The following is a 15,894-nucleotide window of genomic DNA, read 5'->3' on the forward strand; positions in this document are numbered from 1 at the left end:
TAAGTAAAGCTTGATTGTATTGATCTCTTGAGAGATTAGCCTACCTCCTAAAAACGATGAGAAAGAAAAAGGGCTGATTTCCCTAGCCAAATGCCTTAATACTGCAGTGCCAGGAAAGCTCCTATATAATTTATTTCATTTTTAAAAACCTTTCAATTTATCAGACAGTAGCACAGGCCTTTTTCTCTCATATGCCAGGTTCGGAAGAGGACACCAGATGAAGTACTGCCTAATAAGTTAGGTGTTTACAGCAAGAACCAGCAAGACACCTACCATGTTTCCCCGAAAATAAACCCTCCCCCGAAAATAAGCCCTCCCTGAAAATATTTAAACGCATGTGCAGCCGGTCCCCGCCATTTCGTCTGGATAGGGTTAGGGAGACAGAGCTGGAAATCAGGTAAGACGGCAAGAGGTTCCCCATCTTGCTCTACGCACCCCAAAATAATAAGACCTTCCCGAAAATAAGGCCAAGCGCATATTTCAGGGTTCAAAAAAAATATAAGACAGGGTCTTATTTTCGGGCAAACATGGTACTAGGGCAGAAGGAACATCTCCTGTGATTGAGCCTTGATGCTACAGTTCCTTTTTTCATGCAGGATGCCTTGTTGCTAGGCAGGTTATTGACCAAGGACAACGTGGATGACATTGGGGTACTTTGGGTGATAAATCACATATAATAAGATTCCAATATTGATTTAGAATCAGACTAAAGCAGCAAAGTTTATACACGGGATGAAAATTTGAAACTTGTTATTAAAATATATAACTTTCTTATCGAGCTTTAAATAAGAGTCATATTCAGTTAGATGAAAAGCAAAAGGATTTTTACAGAAGCCAAACAGATACCTTTGGAAAAACTGATCATCAGAGCATCAGCTCTGTTCATATTGTAGCTTTACATGATTGCTATTCAAAGCATGGGCCTCTAATCCAAGAGGTAACATTTAATTATTAGCCATTATTGCTTTCCTTTCCTTCCTTTCATCTGATATCTCCTTTTAAAGTCATCTGAAGTGGTGGCCTCCACATTCAGAGAGAGAGAGGGGGGGAGGGAGGGAGGGAGGGAGAGGAAGGGAGGGAGGGAGGGAGGGAGGGAGGGAGGGAGGGAGGGAGGGAGAGAGAGAGAGAGAGAGAGAGAGAGAGAGAGAGAGAGAGAGAGAGAGAGAGAGAGAGAGAGAGAGAAAATCCTGGTTGTGAAGAAATAAAGTATTCACAGTGAAATGATTTAAAAGTATAACACATGCATAATTCCAAAATAATGAAGTGTGTTGAAGATTAAGTGCCATCAAGTCATTAGCGATTCTTAGCAACTGTATCATGAGTGGGCAACTATGGCTGGCTCAGGAATTCTGGGAGTTGAAGTCCACAAGTCATAAAGGGGCCATAGTTCCCCAACCCTAAACTACATCAATAGATTTTCTCCATAATGATCTGCCCTTCATCTGCCTCTTAAGCACTTCTGACCATGCACTCATTGCTGCTGTAACTGAGTCTATCCATCTTATTGATGATCATCCTCTTCTCTTTCTGGCCATCTTCTTCTCTTTCTTTCGCAGCTTTAGAGCCTTCTCTAGAGAGCTAGATCTTCACCTTATGTGTTCAAAGTAGGATAATCAGAGCCTGATCATTTGTGCTTCGAGTGAGAACTCTGGGTTGATTTGTTCAGTGTTTTTAATATGTATGCTTTGATTTTAATAATATACAGTGGTACCTTGGTACTCAGCTGCTTTGAAACTCATCGAATTTGGTACTCAATGCATTTTGACATGAAAATTTTGTCCCAGTAGTCATCATTTGTTTGATGCTTGAGGCAGAAGCTAGATTTTTTTTCAATGTTGACTGCCTTATGAATCATGACATTATTCCTTATGGGAAAATTTGTTCGGTACTCATCATTTTTGGTACTCATCGCGCCTCCCCAGAACCAATTAATAATGAGTACCACTATATATGCTTAGTTACACACACAGAAAGATGTATATGATTGATTATAATTGGTTTCTGTTTCTAATCTTTTGTCTTTAATGACATAACTTTCAATAACTAAATAGAGAGAGGTATCCCCTTACTGGTAATCCATGACTTACAGTACAGCCATTTGTTTAATGACTGTTCAAAGTTACAACAGCACTAAAAATGTAACTTTGGGGCATTTTCCACACTTACGACCATTGCAACATCCCTGCGGTCATGCCATTAAAATTCAGATGTTTGGCAATCCATATTTATGACAGTTGCAGTGTCCCGGGATGATGTGATAACCCTTTGTGACTTTCTGAGAAGCAAAGTCAATGGGGAAGCCAGATTCTCTTAAGAACCAACTTAACAACCACAACAATTCACTTAGCAATAATAATAATAATAATAATAATAATAATAATAATAATAATAATAATAATAATAATAATAATAATAATAATTTTATTTCTATACCGCCCTTCTCCCGAAGGACTCAAGGCAGTGTACAGCCTATTTAAAAACACAGAAACAAAACAACAATTAAAATTTAAAATCATTAAATAATTAGGCTCCAATTAAAATCCCAGAAATTTAAAATACCCCAATTTAAAACATTATGTTAATAGCCCGGCCTGGCGGAACAACAGGGTCTTCAGAGCGCAGCGAAACACCCGGAGGTCGGAGATCTTACGTATTTCCGGGGGCAGTTCATTCCACAGGGCTGGGGCTCCCACAGAGAAGGCCCTCCCCCTGGGTGTCGCCAGCCGACATAACTTGGCCGATGGCACCCTGAGGAGCCCCTCTCTGTGGGAGCGGACTGGTGGCAAGGTCATAAAATCAGGCAAAAGTCATTTAACAACTGTCTTGCCCAAGAACAGAAATGAGGGGCTCAATTGTGTCACACGTCGAGGACTACCTGTATTCAAGGGTGCTGCAATATATACAGATGGGCAAGTAGTCTTCAAAAGGCATTAAACAGAGGCAGAGGGGATCTACCAAAACAGCCCCTCAGGACTTAACTTATTCAGACAGTCCCAACAAATAGGGGATGACTGTTAGAAAATAAGAAATGGAATAGGTGTTATGAATGGAAGCATTCCACACTGCAATGTTTTGAGAGAAGTTTAAAACTTCTAAAATATCACAGATAGAAATGACAGAGAAATTCACAAAACTTAATAAAGTGACTAAAGTCTAGAATGTAGAATATTATTACACAGATCAAGGTGGAAACCCTTCGTTTTATTTGCATAAGCTTCCAACTATCTAAGGCATTCAGCCTTCTTGATTAAGAACTGTGTATCTGTATACAGTTATACAGATTAATAACTGCATATCTCTCATTTACATCCAGTAAATCTACTCGATTTTGTATTGCATTTATCTTTTGTTCTAAATATGAGATTGGATTAAGCATCCCTCTAAGGTCCCTTCCAACTCTGTTATTATATTATTCTTGAATCTGATTTGAGTCATTAATCTGTGGGGTCCAGTATTAGCTTTAACAGAATCATGTGCCATTTCTAAATTTTGATGTGTTTGTTCAGTTAATTCCCTTGTGTGCAATTTCCCTTAAAAAAATTCTTCAAGCTGAGGAAAAGAAAAATCCAGCAGAGCTTTGTCTGATCTTATGCTTCCTTCTGCTTTATTAGGAAGAATAGTAAGCAATCTTGCCCCTAGAATTTCTATTCATTAATATCAAGCAAAGCAAATTATAACATTAATAGTAGAAGAAGAAGAAAAAGAAAGTTCTAAAAATAGAAAGTCCAGTAATTCTTTATAGTTTAACAAATGACTAGCGTGAGGGGAAATGACACAAAGAAATTACTTAAGCTGTACCAAACATTAAAACAGTAATTAAAATATTTTTCAAATGAATATTATAACTTATCGTTTCAGATCAGCGTTCAATTATGACGGAGCTCCCTTTTCGGGTCAAAAGAGAAAATTAAATTAATTGAAGAGAGAAGGAAATTAGCATAATGGAGAATTTACAGGTAGTCCTGGATTTATGACAGTTGCTTAGCAACCATTCAGAGTTACAAATGAAAAACGGGTGTTATGAGAGTCAACCCCTTCCTTACTCACAAGCCTGAACTTCAGGAGCTTGGCAAACATGGCTGCATTTGTAGCATTCCATAATCATATTTTTACATGGCCATGTTTTACAATGGTTTTGCTGAAATCTCTGATTTTTGGCAAAAACACACCTATAGAAAACCACTGGTTCTCTTAAAGACCACTGAATTCATTTAACAACTGCTGTAAAAAAAGGAACTGTTTTACAACCATTACAATATACAATGTAATGGACTGACTCCATTATTAAGACCCACCTGTGTGTAATTCAGAGTTAACTTAAACATCATTCTGGGGGTGAAATCCAGCAGGTTCTGACAGGTTATGGAGAACCGGTAGCGGAAATTTTGAGTAGTTTGGAGAACCGGCAAATATCACCTCTGGCTGGTCCCAGAGAGGGGTGGGAATGGGAATTTTGCAATATCCTTCCCCCAGGAGTGGGGAGGGAATGGGGATCTTTTTTTTTTTTTTTTGCTTTAATTTATATGCCGCCCTTCTCCACAGACTCAGGGCGGCTTACAATGCGTTAAGCAATAGCCTTCATACTTTTGTATATTTATACAAAGTCAGCTTATTGCCCCCACAATCTGGGTCCTCATTTCACCTACCTTTGAAAGGATGGAAAGCTGAGTCAATCTTGAGCCTGGTGAGATTTGAACTTGCAGTAATTGCAAGCAGCAGATGTTAATAACAGTGCTTTAGTCCACTGTACTACGGGCTCTTTATTTTGCAGTATCCTTCTCCTGGAGTGGGGAGGAAATGGGGATTTTGCAGTATCCTTCTCCTGGAGTAGTGTGGGAATGGAGATTTTGCCGTATCCTTCCCCTGCCATGCCCACCAAGCCACGCCCACCAAGCCACACCATACCCACCAAGCCTCGCCCACAATACCGGTAGTAAAAAAATTTGAATTTCACCACTGCATCATTCCCATGCACTGATGTTGCATCTCATTACCTAGCTGGTAATGAGATGTCTCCAAGCAGAGAAACAAATTCAGAAAACACCAAGAATCTAATTAAAAAATTAAAATAAAAGAAAAAGAAGGGACTGGATCAGACAGAATATATCTGGTTCAAAGAAACAAAATGGTGATCTCCTAGAAGCAAGTAACTCTGAATTGATAATGTTCTTAACTTCTTTTTAAGCAACTGAACAGTTACTTATCTCACGCAGGCTGCCTTTTCAATTTCTGAAAAGGAGAAACAAAATCAGAATGAGACAAAAAAAAAAAAATATTCTACTGCTCTCTCCAGATACAGAAAAAAGCTTTTGACAATTTTGAAAGGTTTTTTCATGTTTGCAGTTTTGAAAAAGATGAATCGTGGCACTAAATTTTTCATACGGATCGAAAGAATTTGGAAAGAATAAAAAAGCAGATGTAGCAGTAGATGGTCCTTTATCATAACGATGTACCAAACTGAAGGAAGGAAAACAAAATTGTTTGTGTCCACTTTCCTTTTCTTTATTTTTACAGGAACCATAAATTTTGCTAGGTTTTTGAGGAAGTAGGCTTTTCTTTAAAAAAAAAAAAAATCTAATTTATAATATCCTTTCAGTTTTCAAAATTTTGGGATCCAGGCAGGGGTGGGCTTCAAAAATTTTAGCAAGGGGTTCTCTGCATGGTTGCCGGATGGGCATAGCCATGGTGGGCGTGGCCTAGTTGGCCTTCTGCACCACAGCAGGGGGCATTTTTGCCTTCCCCGGGCTCTGGAGGCTTTTCTTGAGCCTCCAGGAGGGCAAAAACGGCCTCCTCAGGCTCCGGAGGCCCTTTGGAACTTCCCGAATGCCCGGTAGGCCCATTTTTTGCCCTCCCCAAACCTCCGTGCACACCCTGCATTTACCTGCATCCAAAACGGGCCACGTGGGGACTCCTGGGAGGGATGGTGTGGGGTGGGCGGAGCCAGCCAGCAGTGCGATTTGGGGGTTCTTCAAACTGCACAGAATCTTAGCTACAGGTTCTCCCAAACCCCTGCGAACCCCCAGCAGCCCACCCCTGGATCCAGGTGATCTTTTTTTTTTTTTTTTAATAATTGTGCAGGCAAATTCTGTGCCACAATCACAGGAGATCCTGCCAGCTACAAAAGAGAGAATTGGGTGTCTTCTAAATTGCCCACCTGTTATAGCATGGCATGTCAATGTATTCAGTCATACTAACCTGTCTCCCAGTGCAGGTTAGTATTAATCTCCAGGGGAAAAGGTCAATTATTTCCTTCAAAAATACTGGCTCTCCTATAGGATATAGCATACATATTTTGTATTTTAGAAAATAACACTGTAATTGTAGGAAGCCCCCTCTCTCCAGATTAAAATATTCTTTATTCTTAATATTAAGAAAGACAGAATACAGAATATTTCCCCAAAGGAGAAATAGAGAAAACATGTTCTTAAAGGCAGAAAGCAGCCCCAGTCTTTCTTAATAGCAGAAGCCTCAAATCTTTAGAGATGGATATTTCGTGCCCATCGAGACTGGACCAATCTATTCATAAACAATGCATAGAAGGTTGGAGCTGATAGGATTAAAATTTGCATCCCCCACCCAAATTCTAAGAACAGGACATGACCTTTAGGACATAATAGGATTAATCCACCACCATTAGAATAGCAAAAGCCACAAGGCCTCATTACATTGCACAACCCCCTGGAGCATCTCAGAACCCTATAAAAATCCATCCCTTCCTAAGCCAAGGGGTCAGCCACCCCAGAAACATTGCTGCTGTCAATGAAGTTTCTGGAATCCAAATCAACCTTCTTTCTTTGCAGCCAGTCAACTTCCATTTTATTTCCAGCGCCTTTCTCCCGGCTTGGAACCGGACCAGGTTTTTCTTCCAACAACACTTTGCTCTCCTCATTCCATCCTCTGCACCATATGGCTGGCTGCTGCCCTCCAAAATATCCTTCTGTTTTGGTCTTCCTATAACAAGCTCATGCAGCTCTCCTTTGGAAAAACTCTTCCTATCTTGCAGAGAAAGTAAGGAAGATGATGATCTTGATGCAGAGATGCAGGTCCTGTTGCCTAGGCAAAAGGGGGCTGAAAACTTTTAAGTGAAGAAGAGCGAGATAATGTTTGGAAGGGCCTCAGCCAGCCCTTCTTAATTCACTGAACTACAAGAAGGAGGAGGAGGAATTATCAGACCTCTAAGATTCTGTTATTATACCAATCTTAATAGAAGAAGTGTTTGCCTTTCCCTGGAGTAAGGGGTCAGCACTCGCAGCTCTGGAGCCACATATGGCCCTCTGCTGCGGCTCCCTGTTGCTGGTCGGCTCTACAATTGATAGGGCTTTCGGTTAGGACAGATAGAGGAAAAAGGATGCTGCGCTAGGATGGCACTCTTTGGTGGGGGAACCAGACTTCCGGTCAGGAGAGAAAAAAGGACACTGTGCTAAGAGGAAACTATGATGGGGGAACCGGACTTCCGGTCGGCTGCAGAATTGAACGGTGGCTTCCGGTTAGGATCTTTCTGGCTCTTTTGAGTGTTTAAGGTTGCCGACCCCTGCCCTGGAGTTAATGTTATGGTCTGGTTTACTTAGTGGGGCTGACACTGCTGAAACACAAGCATAGAATTGCATACATTCGGTACTTACGAGACCGCCTTCCGCCACCAATAGCCTCCCGCCGGCCAGTACGCTCGCACAGAGTGGGCCTCCTCAGGGTGCCGTCGGCTGGCGACCCCCAGGGGGAGAGCCTTCTCTGTGGCGGCGCCCACCCTCTGGAACAACCTCCCCCCAGAGATACGTACAATAACAGACCTCCGGATTTTTCGTCGGGCCCTGAAAACCCATTTATTTCAACTAGCTGGGCTGGCTTGAGTTAATTTTAAATTGATTTTAAATTGGGTTGTTTTAATTTACAGCCAAAATATTTAATTATTTTAATACTGTTTTTAAATTTTGTATGTATTGTTTTTTACTTTGGCTGTTCACCGCCCTGAGTCCTATGTTGAAGAAGGGCGGTATAGAAATTTAAACAAATAAATATATAAATACATCTAGGGCCAAGATTGAGAAAGCCTACTTCTCCCTGCAAATCATCACCTGTTTTATTTTCTGCCCGGTTTTACAAAATTCTAGAACATCATTTGCTAATCTTAAGGCTTGCTTTTCCCAGCTCACACTCAAAGAGCAACCGATGCATAAATAATGTCAGCTCCTGTGCGAATAAGGACTGAAAGGCAAGTCTAACTTAGCCTGAGTGATTAAAATTCATTAACTTCTTCAATAATGGAATTGCCAGTGCTTTGATAAGCGGTCAAGAGTGTTCTCTGTTCTCCATCGCCCATGTAAATAAGTCTTCTTTTCTTCCACTGAATAGATACGGCTCTGATGACGTGTGCAAGAGGTGGCACGCAGAACCCGCTCCGTGGGCACGTGCACCATCGCAACAGGTCAGCCAGCTGGTTGTTGGGTTCCCGAGGCGCGCATGTGTGCTGGCCAGCTGGTCATCAGGTTTCTGGCACTCTAGCACGCACCCACATGCACGCATGTGCCCTTCTGGTTTGGGCACTCTGTGCCTAAAAGGTTCGCCATTCCTGAGATATGGGATTGGATCTACAGCCACTTTTCATTCAGCCACCATAGTTTTAAATCTTTTAATTGAAATTTAAATAATCTGGAAATGAAATCAAACCAAACGTGGTTTTTGTCTTGCCTACTAGTCTGCTTTGCGCAATTTCATTTCTAGGTAAGGCCCCCCCCCGGCCCTTCACTCAGGGGTGAAATTCAAATTTTTTCCCTACCGGTTCTGTGGGCGTGGCTTGGTGGGCGTGACAGGGGAAGGATACTGCAAAATCTGCACTCCCACCCCATTCCAGGGGAAGGATATTACAAAATCCCCATTCCCTCCCCACTCCTGGGGGAAGGATATTGCAAAATCTCCATTCCGACCCCACTCTGGGGCCAGCCAGAGGTGCTATTTGCCGCTTCTCTAAACTATTCAAAATTTTTGCTGCCGGTTCTCCAGAACCTGCTGTATTTCACCCCAGCCTTCACTCAAAAGCCAACTATAGTTTTCAATGTGAAAGAAGCACCCAACTCCGTAAGGTTTCCTAATTTATATTCTTGCCTTCCAGCTAAATTGTTGGATAAAGACAATGCTAGAGATGACTTATTTCAACAGTATACGACAGACACAGCTAAGATAATTGGTAATTATAGTTGGAGGGACACTTCAATTTTCCTTTCATCATTCCATATTTTTGCATCACAGCTTGCACAGCTACTAAAATGTTCAGTCAATCAATGATTAAATGATTTGTAAGGAGACACAATGTACTCCAGCACCTTTTAATAGCTAACAGTACAGAAAGCTTTAAAAAATAAACATAAACAGCCATATGTATCTTTCCTCTATAAATATTATTCACTCAGCCACTCAATTGTTTTGTCTGTTAGAATTGTTTTATCAAAATACAGTATGCATTTTTGTTCTGCGCCTCTGTCGAACCTCATTAATCCTTCTTTGCAACCACATACTGTTGCTTCCTCAGTATATATTTCATCAAAGCTCATATTATTTATACGTAGCAATTTGATTGTAGAAAAAAAAATAGAAAAATAGAGCAACAGAGTTGGAAGGGACCTTGGAGGTCTTCTAGTCCAACCCCCTGCTTAGGCAGGAAACCCTACACCACTTCAGACAAATGGTTATCCAACTTCTTCTTAAAAACTTCCAGTGTTGGAGCATTCACAACTTCTGGAGGCAAATTGTTCTACTGATTAATTGTTCTAACTGACAGGAAATTTCTCCTTAGTTCTAAGTTGCTTCTCTCCTTGATTAGTTTTCACCCGTTGCTTCTTGTCCTGCCCTCAGGTGCTTTGGAGAATAGCTTGACTCCCTCTTCTTTGTGGAAGCACCTGAGATATTGGAAGACTGCTATCATGTCACCCCTAGTCCTTCTTTTAATCAAACTAGACATACCCAGTTCCAGCAACTGTTCTTTATATGTTTTAGCCTCTGGTTCCCTAATCATCTTTGTTGCTCTTCTCTGCACTCTTTCTAGAGTCACTCTAGTTTCATAGTTTCACTCTACATATTCCTCAAATGCCCTATTACTTTTCAACAATCTTAATAAAATGCAAAATTCCTTTTAACCTTTGAGGAGGTAATTAAATCTGTCAGGGAATCATTTATTCATCTTAGAAGATAATGTGCTAGTTCTTCTTCTCATTCCTTGCATGAAATCAGTATTTTACACCCCCAGTTCCCTAAACTGATGGAAACAGATGCCAACATTATAATGTTGTGTCATTATTCTGCTTCCCATAGGTGGGTACTAGCTCACTTTGTGATAAGAGATTTTGAGAGACCTCCCTCCAAATGAAACTAATGGAGCTGGCATGAGATAATATAACCTCTTGCTTTTAAAAATTAATTTTTAATCTATCTATCAAGAGATTCTCACAATAGCCTGCAGCTGGCTTGTATAGTGAAGGCCGGTAAGCTTTGAAAGTGGTTCCATTTTATCCATGTAAGTTTGATATTTTTTTAAAAAAATCCCCTAAACTGTTCAGACACTCATAGGAATGAGACCTATTTGAGAACCTCTGCCTTAAATGAAAACAATAAAACTGGTGGGTTACTGAAGGACACAGGATTATTCCACATTGCAGAGAACTCTACAGAAAAATGAAAGATATAAACCTCAACTTTGCTGCAAGGCAGAGTAACAATGTCATCACAACAGTAAGAAGGTTCAGTCTAAAATTCGAAAAATAAACATCTTACAGAAGTCTCCCACGTGGAATTTTTGCTGACGTTCAGATCTTACCCTCTCATTATACATTTGTGAGGCTGTGGGAAGCTAAGGTGATCACAATGCTGATAACGTTTGAGAGCAGGGTAATTTTATTTATTATTAATTTATTTGCCACCCATCTCCAAAAAGACTCTTTTATAGGTAGTCCTCGATTTACGATCACAATTGAGCCCAACATTTATGTTGCTAAGTGAGGGATTTGTTAAGTGAGTTTTGCCCCATTGCACCACCTTTCCTGCCTCATTTGTTAAGTGAATCACTGCAGTTGTTAAATTAGTTAACACGGTTGTTAAGTGAATCTTAAGTTTCCCAACTGAGTTTGTCAGAAGGTTGCAAAAGGTGGGAATCTGCATTTGTCATAAATAGGAACCAGTTGTCAAGCATCTGAACTCTGATCACATGGCCATGGGGATGCTTCAAGTGTGAAAATCAGTCATAGGTGTCACTAAAGTAGTGGCCAAAATTGTGGAAACCTTTTGGGAAAAGTGTATTTTCTAAAACTAGCTAATAACACCACCTTTTTTTTTGAAGTAGTACCATAAAATTATATATCAATGGAAAGATAATTTAATCAAGAATGTAATGCAATAACTTTTATGAAGGATTTGCTATTAGAATAGCAGTTACAGTATAAAGAAGTAAAGTGAAACACGTAGAAAAAATGAGATATACAAAAATTATCACCATAGAAAAAATGAGATATGCAAAAATTATCATCATGTCAGTTAATACTTAATACTAACCTTTAGCATGGATTACTGCCTTACGACATTTTCCCATGGAGTGAACCAAGTCTTTTAGTTCTGCAGCTGTTCTAATGTGAAACCAAGATTGAAGGATTGCTTCTATTAACTAGGTTTTATTGATGGGTCGCTTCTGACTAACAAGTTTCTTTAGTCAGCTCCATAGATTTTCAATTGGGTTAAGGATTGGACCATTCCAGCAGTGGAATATGATTATCTTGAAACTCCAAAAAAAAGTGGTGTTATTAGCCATCGAACCTCAAAAATACACTTTTCCCAAAAGGTTTCCACAATTTTGGCCACTACTGTAAGTGTTTTTCAGTGCCACTGTAACTTCAAATGGCCACTAACAAACTGCTGTATGTCAAGCACTACCTATATTTTGATAACGAGTGTTTTACTATCAATTTATAACATTATATTCATGGTTACTGAGAAAAAATATGTAAATATGTAAAATATGTAAAAAATATGTAAATGTTTTTTCTGCATAAATACATTTTTAAAATGAAGAAGTCCTAACATCTGGAAAAGGAAAAGCAACAACAGACACACTTCCTTTTTCTTGTTACCTCCAGAGATGCACACCTACCTCTCAGCTGGCTAAAAGTGATAATGAATTTGCTGGTTACAGACTTCAGCTCATTATTGGCCAGTGTGATGAGATGTATGCCTTCAGCCACATGCCTCATGACTTTATAAAGAGCGATGGGAAATGTCATCAATTTGCAATCTGCCAAATCTAAAGGAAGACATCAAAGGAGGAAAGGAAGGGTGAGAGAAAAAATATTCAGTTTTCCAGAACAAAATAAGCTGCGTTGTGAGGCATCAAAATTTTATTAGCTATCCGAGAGGATTAGATGCTTGCAGTAGAAGAATCAGGAGCAGGTACACTTTGAAATAAAGTCTATCTTGATAAAATAGGATGGAGTGCTGCAACAGATCAGAATATCAAAGTAATAGGGCTGCCAGGAGATTACAATGCTGGGAAAACTCTTCTGTTTTCCTACCACTTAAGTATGAACCCTATTCACTGACAAACATAGCATGCAGGTAAGAAATGAAAAATAAATTATCTGGAGGATAAAAAGAGGCAGGTATTGTCTCTACTTCATTTCAGAAGTCAGTAAATAGTCCATCCCATCTCTCTGCTCTGAAATCTTCTATCTTAGAACTTCTCTCTGAAGGTCCTGCCCTTAAAAACACTTAAAATTCAGGAAATGTAGGAATAATATTCCTGCAGCAAAGGAATATAACGAGCACATTATCTTCCTCCTCTTGGTAAAAGTGGTTTTTGCTCTTTTCAGGTGAACTGGAAGAGAACTTGCTCTCATCCTGTACGTGAGAAGAACACTCAAATAACTCCTCCATATTCTACATTAATCTAGCCAGCATGTAGAAGAAACATAGGGAGAAAAAGCTATTGCCTCAGCCTTCCAAGGTCAGTTAAATGAGGACCCCAATTGTTGGAGGCAATACTGTATCCTGACATTGTAAACCGCCCAGACCCAACTGGCACTCAGATAAATCGGCCATCTAAAAATTCTAACCAATTTTATGATTGGTTAGAAAAGAAATATGAATAAAGGTATAGAGATAAAGTGGATAGGAAAAAGACAAACAAGAGAAAAGATAATGAAAAGAATAGAAACTCAGATGATACCTAAGTAAATGAAAAAAGGGGAAGGGGGGAAAAGGAAAAAGTGTTGCTATAAAAAGTGTACATGAATGATGAAATAGTTGTAATTATTAAATGAAAAAGAAATTGAAATTAAGATGTATATAATTATAAATAGAAAATCGGGGCTGCTCGAATACCATTTTAGATTGAATTGAAAATGGAAACAACAAGGGTGTGGAAAAGAGAGAGGAGTAGGGAAAGAGCAGGAGGAGAGAAGAGAGGAAAGGAGAGTGAGGGATAGAAAAATGGGAAAAGGAGAGGAAGAAAGGAGAGGGGAAAGAAGAGTAGGAGAGAGGGTTAGAAAAGGAAGAAGAAGAGAGGAGTGGGGGAAGGGAAAGGGAAGTAGGAAAGGGAAGGAGAGAAGGAATGAAGAAAGTAGAAAGGGTCAGAAGGAAGAGAAGGGAAGAAGAGGAGGAAAAATTGTGGTAAAATAAAAGAGAGGAAATTTATTTATTTATTTATTTATTGGTTCGATTTATATGCTGCTCTTCTCCGGAGACTCAGGGCGGCTTACAATGCGTTAAGCAATAGCCTTATACTTTTGCATATACCTGCTTAGTAGGGCTTTCGACCCTCCCTAAGTGGTGTTCTTTTTTATACAAAGTCAACTTATTGCCCCCACAATCCGGGTCCTCATTTTACCTACCTCGAAAGGATGGAAGGCTGAGTCAACCTTGAGCCTGGTGAGATTTGAACTTGCAGTAATTGCAGGCAGCTGGTGCTACTTAACAGCACTTTAGTCTGCTGCGCCACCAAGGCTCTTGGTAAAAGAACAAGCCCCGAACAATTAATAATAATTAAAAATAGTTACAAGATAAGAGGAATGATTAACGATGGATAAGAGACTGTACATTTAAATGTGTTTATGAGAAATAAAAATAAAAACTTTTCAAAAAAAAAAAAAAAGATAAATCGGCCATCCACAGGTATGTAGAGATAAACAACATCTACACATCATTCAAAAGAGACAATTAAAATGCCCAAAAGGAAACAAAAACACCACAGCATCTCCTCACCAGCAATCAATACGCATACTAGTAGAAAATAACACTTAAGACCAACACTAGACTGACAATCAAAAAGTAAACAATACCACAATCAAGGAACTACCAAAACAAGCTAACTGTAAACAATAGCTAATCAAGGAACCACCATGATACTTACAAGTCTAGAATATAAAAATAAAAGCAAGTCCTTTTAGCACTGTTGATGTTACCTAGTTTGGTAATGAAATGCCTGCATGAAAATCTTGAAGCTCACAGAGCATCAAGGACCTCACAGTGCTATCCTGTTTGTATAATACTTATTAGTACAGTAATATTTCACCCCTCGAGATGTAGGATTTAGGGTTCTTCTTAGAGACATATTGAAAAAGAGTCGGCTGCATAGGCTTAGTAGAAGATAGTAGAAACATAGAAAAACCAATTCAAAGCCAAATTGTTCATGTGCCAAATAAATAAATAAATAAGAAGAAACTGTTATTACATTAAAAGTGAATTAGATGAATCTAAACAAACTACTCTTTACTATAGTAAAGAGTTTACTAAACAAACTATTCTCTTTATTGTGAGAATAATTTTTTGAGGATGCTAACAAATTGTGCAGTAAGGAAAACAGAATAGTTTTTATAGTCTCCAAAACTGGCTTCTCTATCTAACAACAGTCTGCCTTTCAGAAAAGCTGCATTCATCACAATATAAGATTACAGGTTATTATTTACTTATTAAATTTATATGCCCTTCATCTCACTGTTGGAGCAACTCTGGACTATCATGGGATAAATACACGACTTTAGTTAATGTTTAAATAAATTGTTATTCATATTATTAATAAAACATGCACATTGCTAAAATGAAGAAAAACTAGTGCAAGATATATAAAACACATCTGCACATACAACACATATAAAATGTCAGTTTTCAAGCCTGATCGTGGGCAGAAGCTGCCTGGGGAGATTTGATGAATGAACTTCACTGGGACTTAGATGGTGGCATGTATTCCTCTTGGATCAACAGAATCGCAACAGATTTTAATATCAACCATGGTGCCCTTCTGGGTCATCTACAATTGTTCTGCCCCAGTTACGGGCCCCAAAGAATACAGCACACACAAAGTTTGTACAAAACTTAAATTTACTAAAATAACTCAGTCTTTTCCAAACAAAGGCTGTTAATAAACTTTCTTAACAGAAACCAAAGATAAAGTAATCACAATCTTACTAAGGTTGGCAGAAAGCCCAGAAGCAATTTGCACAGAATCAAGATGCAAAGGAGAATGAACTAAAGTTGTTCTCTACAAATTGCTTCAGTCGGCGTTCCTCCTTAAATGCTAAAGGAGTGGCCAATTAGCCCCAAGCCTTACTCTTAAGGAGACCTCCTCCTGAGGAGCCACTCCTGCCTTTTGGCAGTTCTACGTGCCTGTGCATTGAGAAGAGGCTCCTCCTCTTCGTCCTCTTCACTTAAAGGAGCTTCTGGAGGTTCTGAAAGCCCTGGCTGAATCCCTGCCTCTGGCACCATATCTTCTCCAGCCTCCTCATTGTCTGACTCGGATGCCAGCTGCACAGGCTGCTGGCGCAACACCACACCAGCCTCCTCGCTGTCAGAATAAGCTACAATCCGTACAGGCCGCTGACAGGCCACAACAACAATAGGGTTTCCCAACCTTAGCAACTTTAAGAG

At 39.5% G+C, this 15,894-nt stretch overlaps 1 protein-coding gene across 4 annotated transcripts in view; it reads right to left on the bottom strand.

Annotated features, from left to right (window-relative positions):
- Positions 1–15,894, bottom strand: part of LRRC20 (leucine rich repeat containing 20) — a 102,805-nt gene that overhangs the window by 64,975 nt on the left and 21,936 nt on the right. For all 4 annotated transcript variants that reach the window (XM_034426008.3, XM_034426007.3, XM_034426009.3 and 1 more), the window contains one exon: positions 12,128–12,277. In XM_034426008.3, the coding sequence (XP_034281899.2) occupies positions 12,128–12,277 (150 nt within the window). The remainder of the gene's footprint in view (positions 1–12,127; positions 12,278–15,894) is intronic.

The sequence above is a fragment of the Pantherophis guttatus genome, chromosome 6 (assembly GCF_059756535.1).
Source record: "Pantherophis guttatus breed Tessera chromosome 6, ASM5975653v1, whole genome shotgun sequence".
NCBI classification, from domain to species: Eukaryota; Metazoa; Chordata; class Lepidosauria; order Squamata; family Colubridae; genus Pantherophis; species Pantherophis guttatus.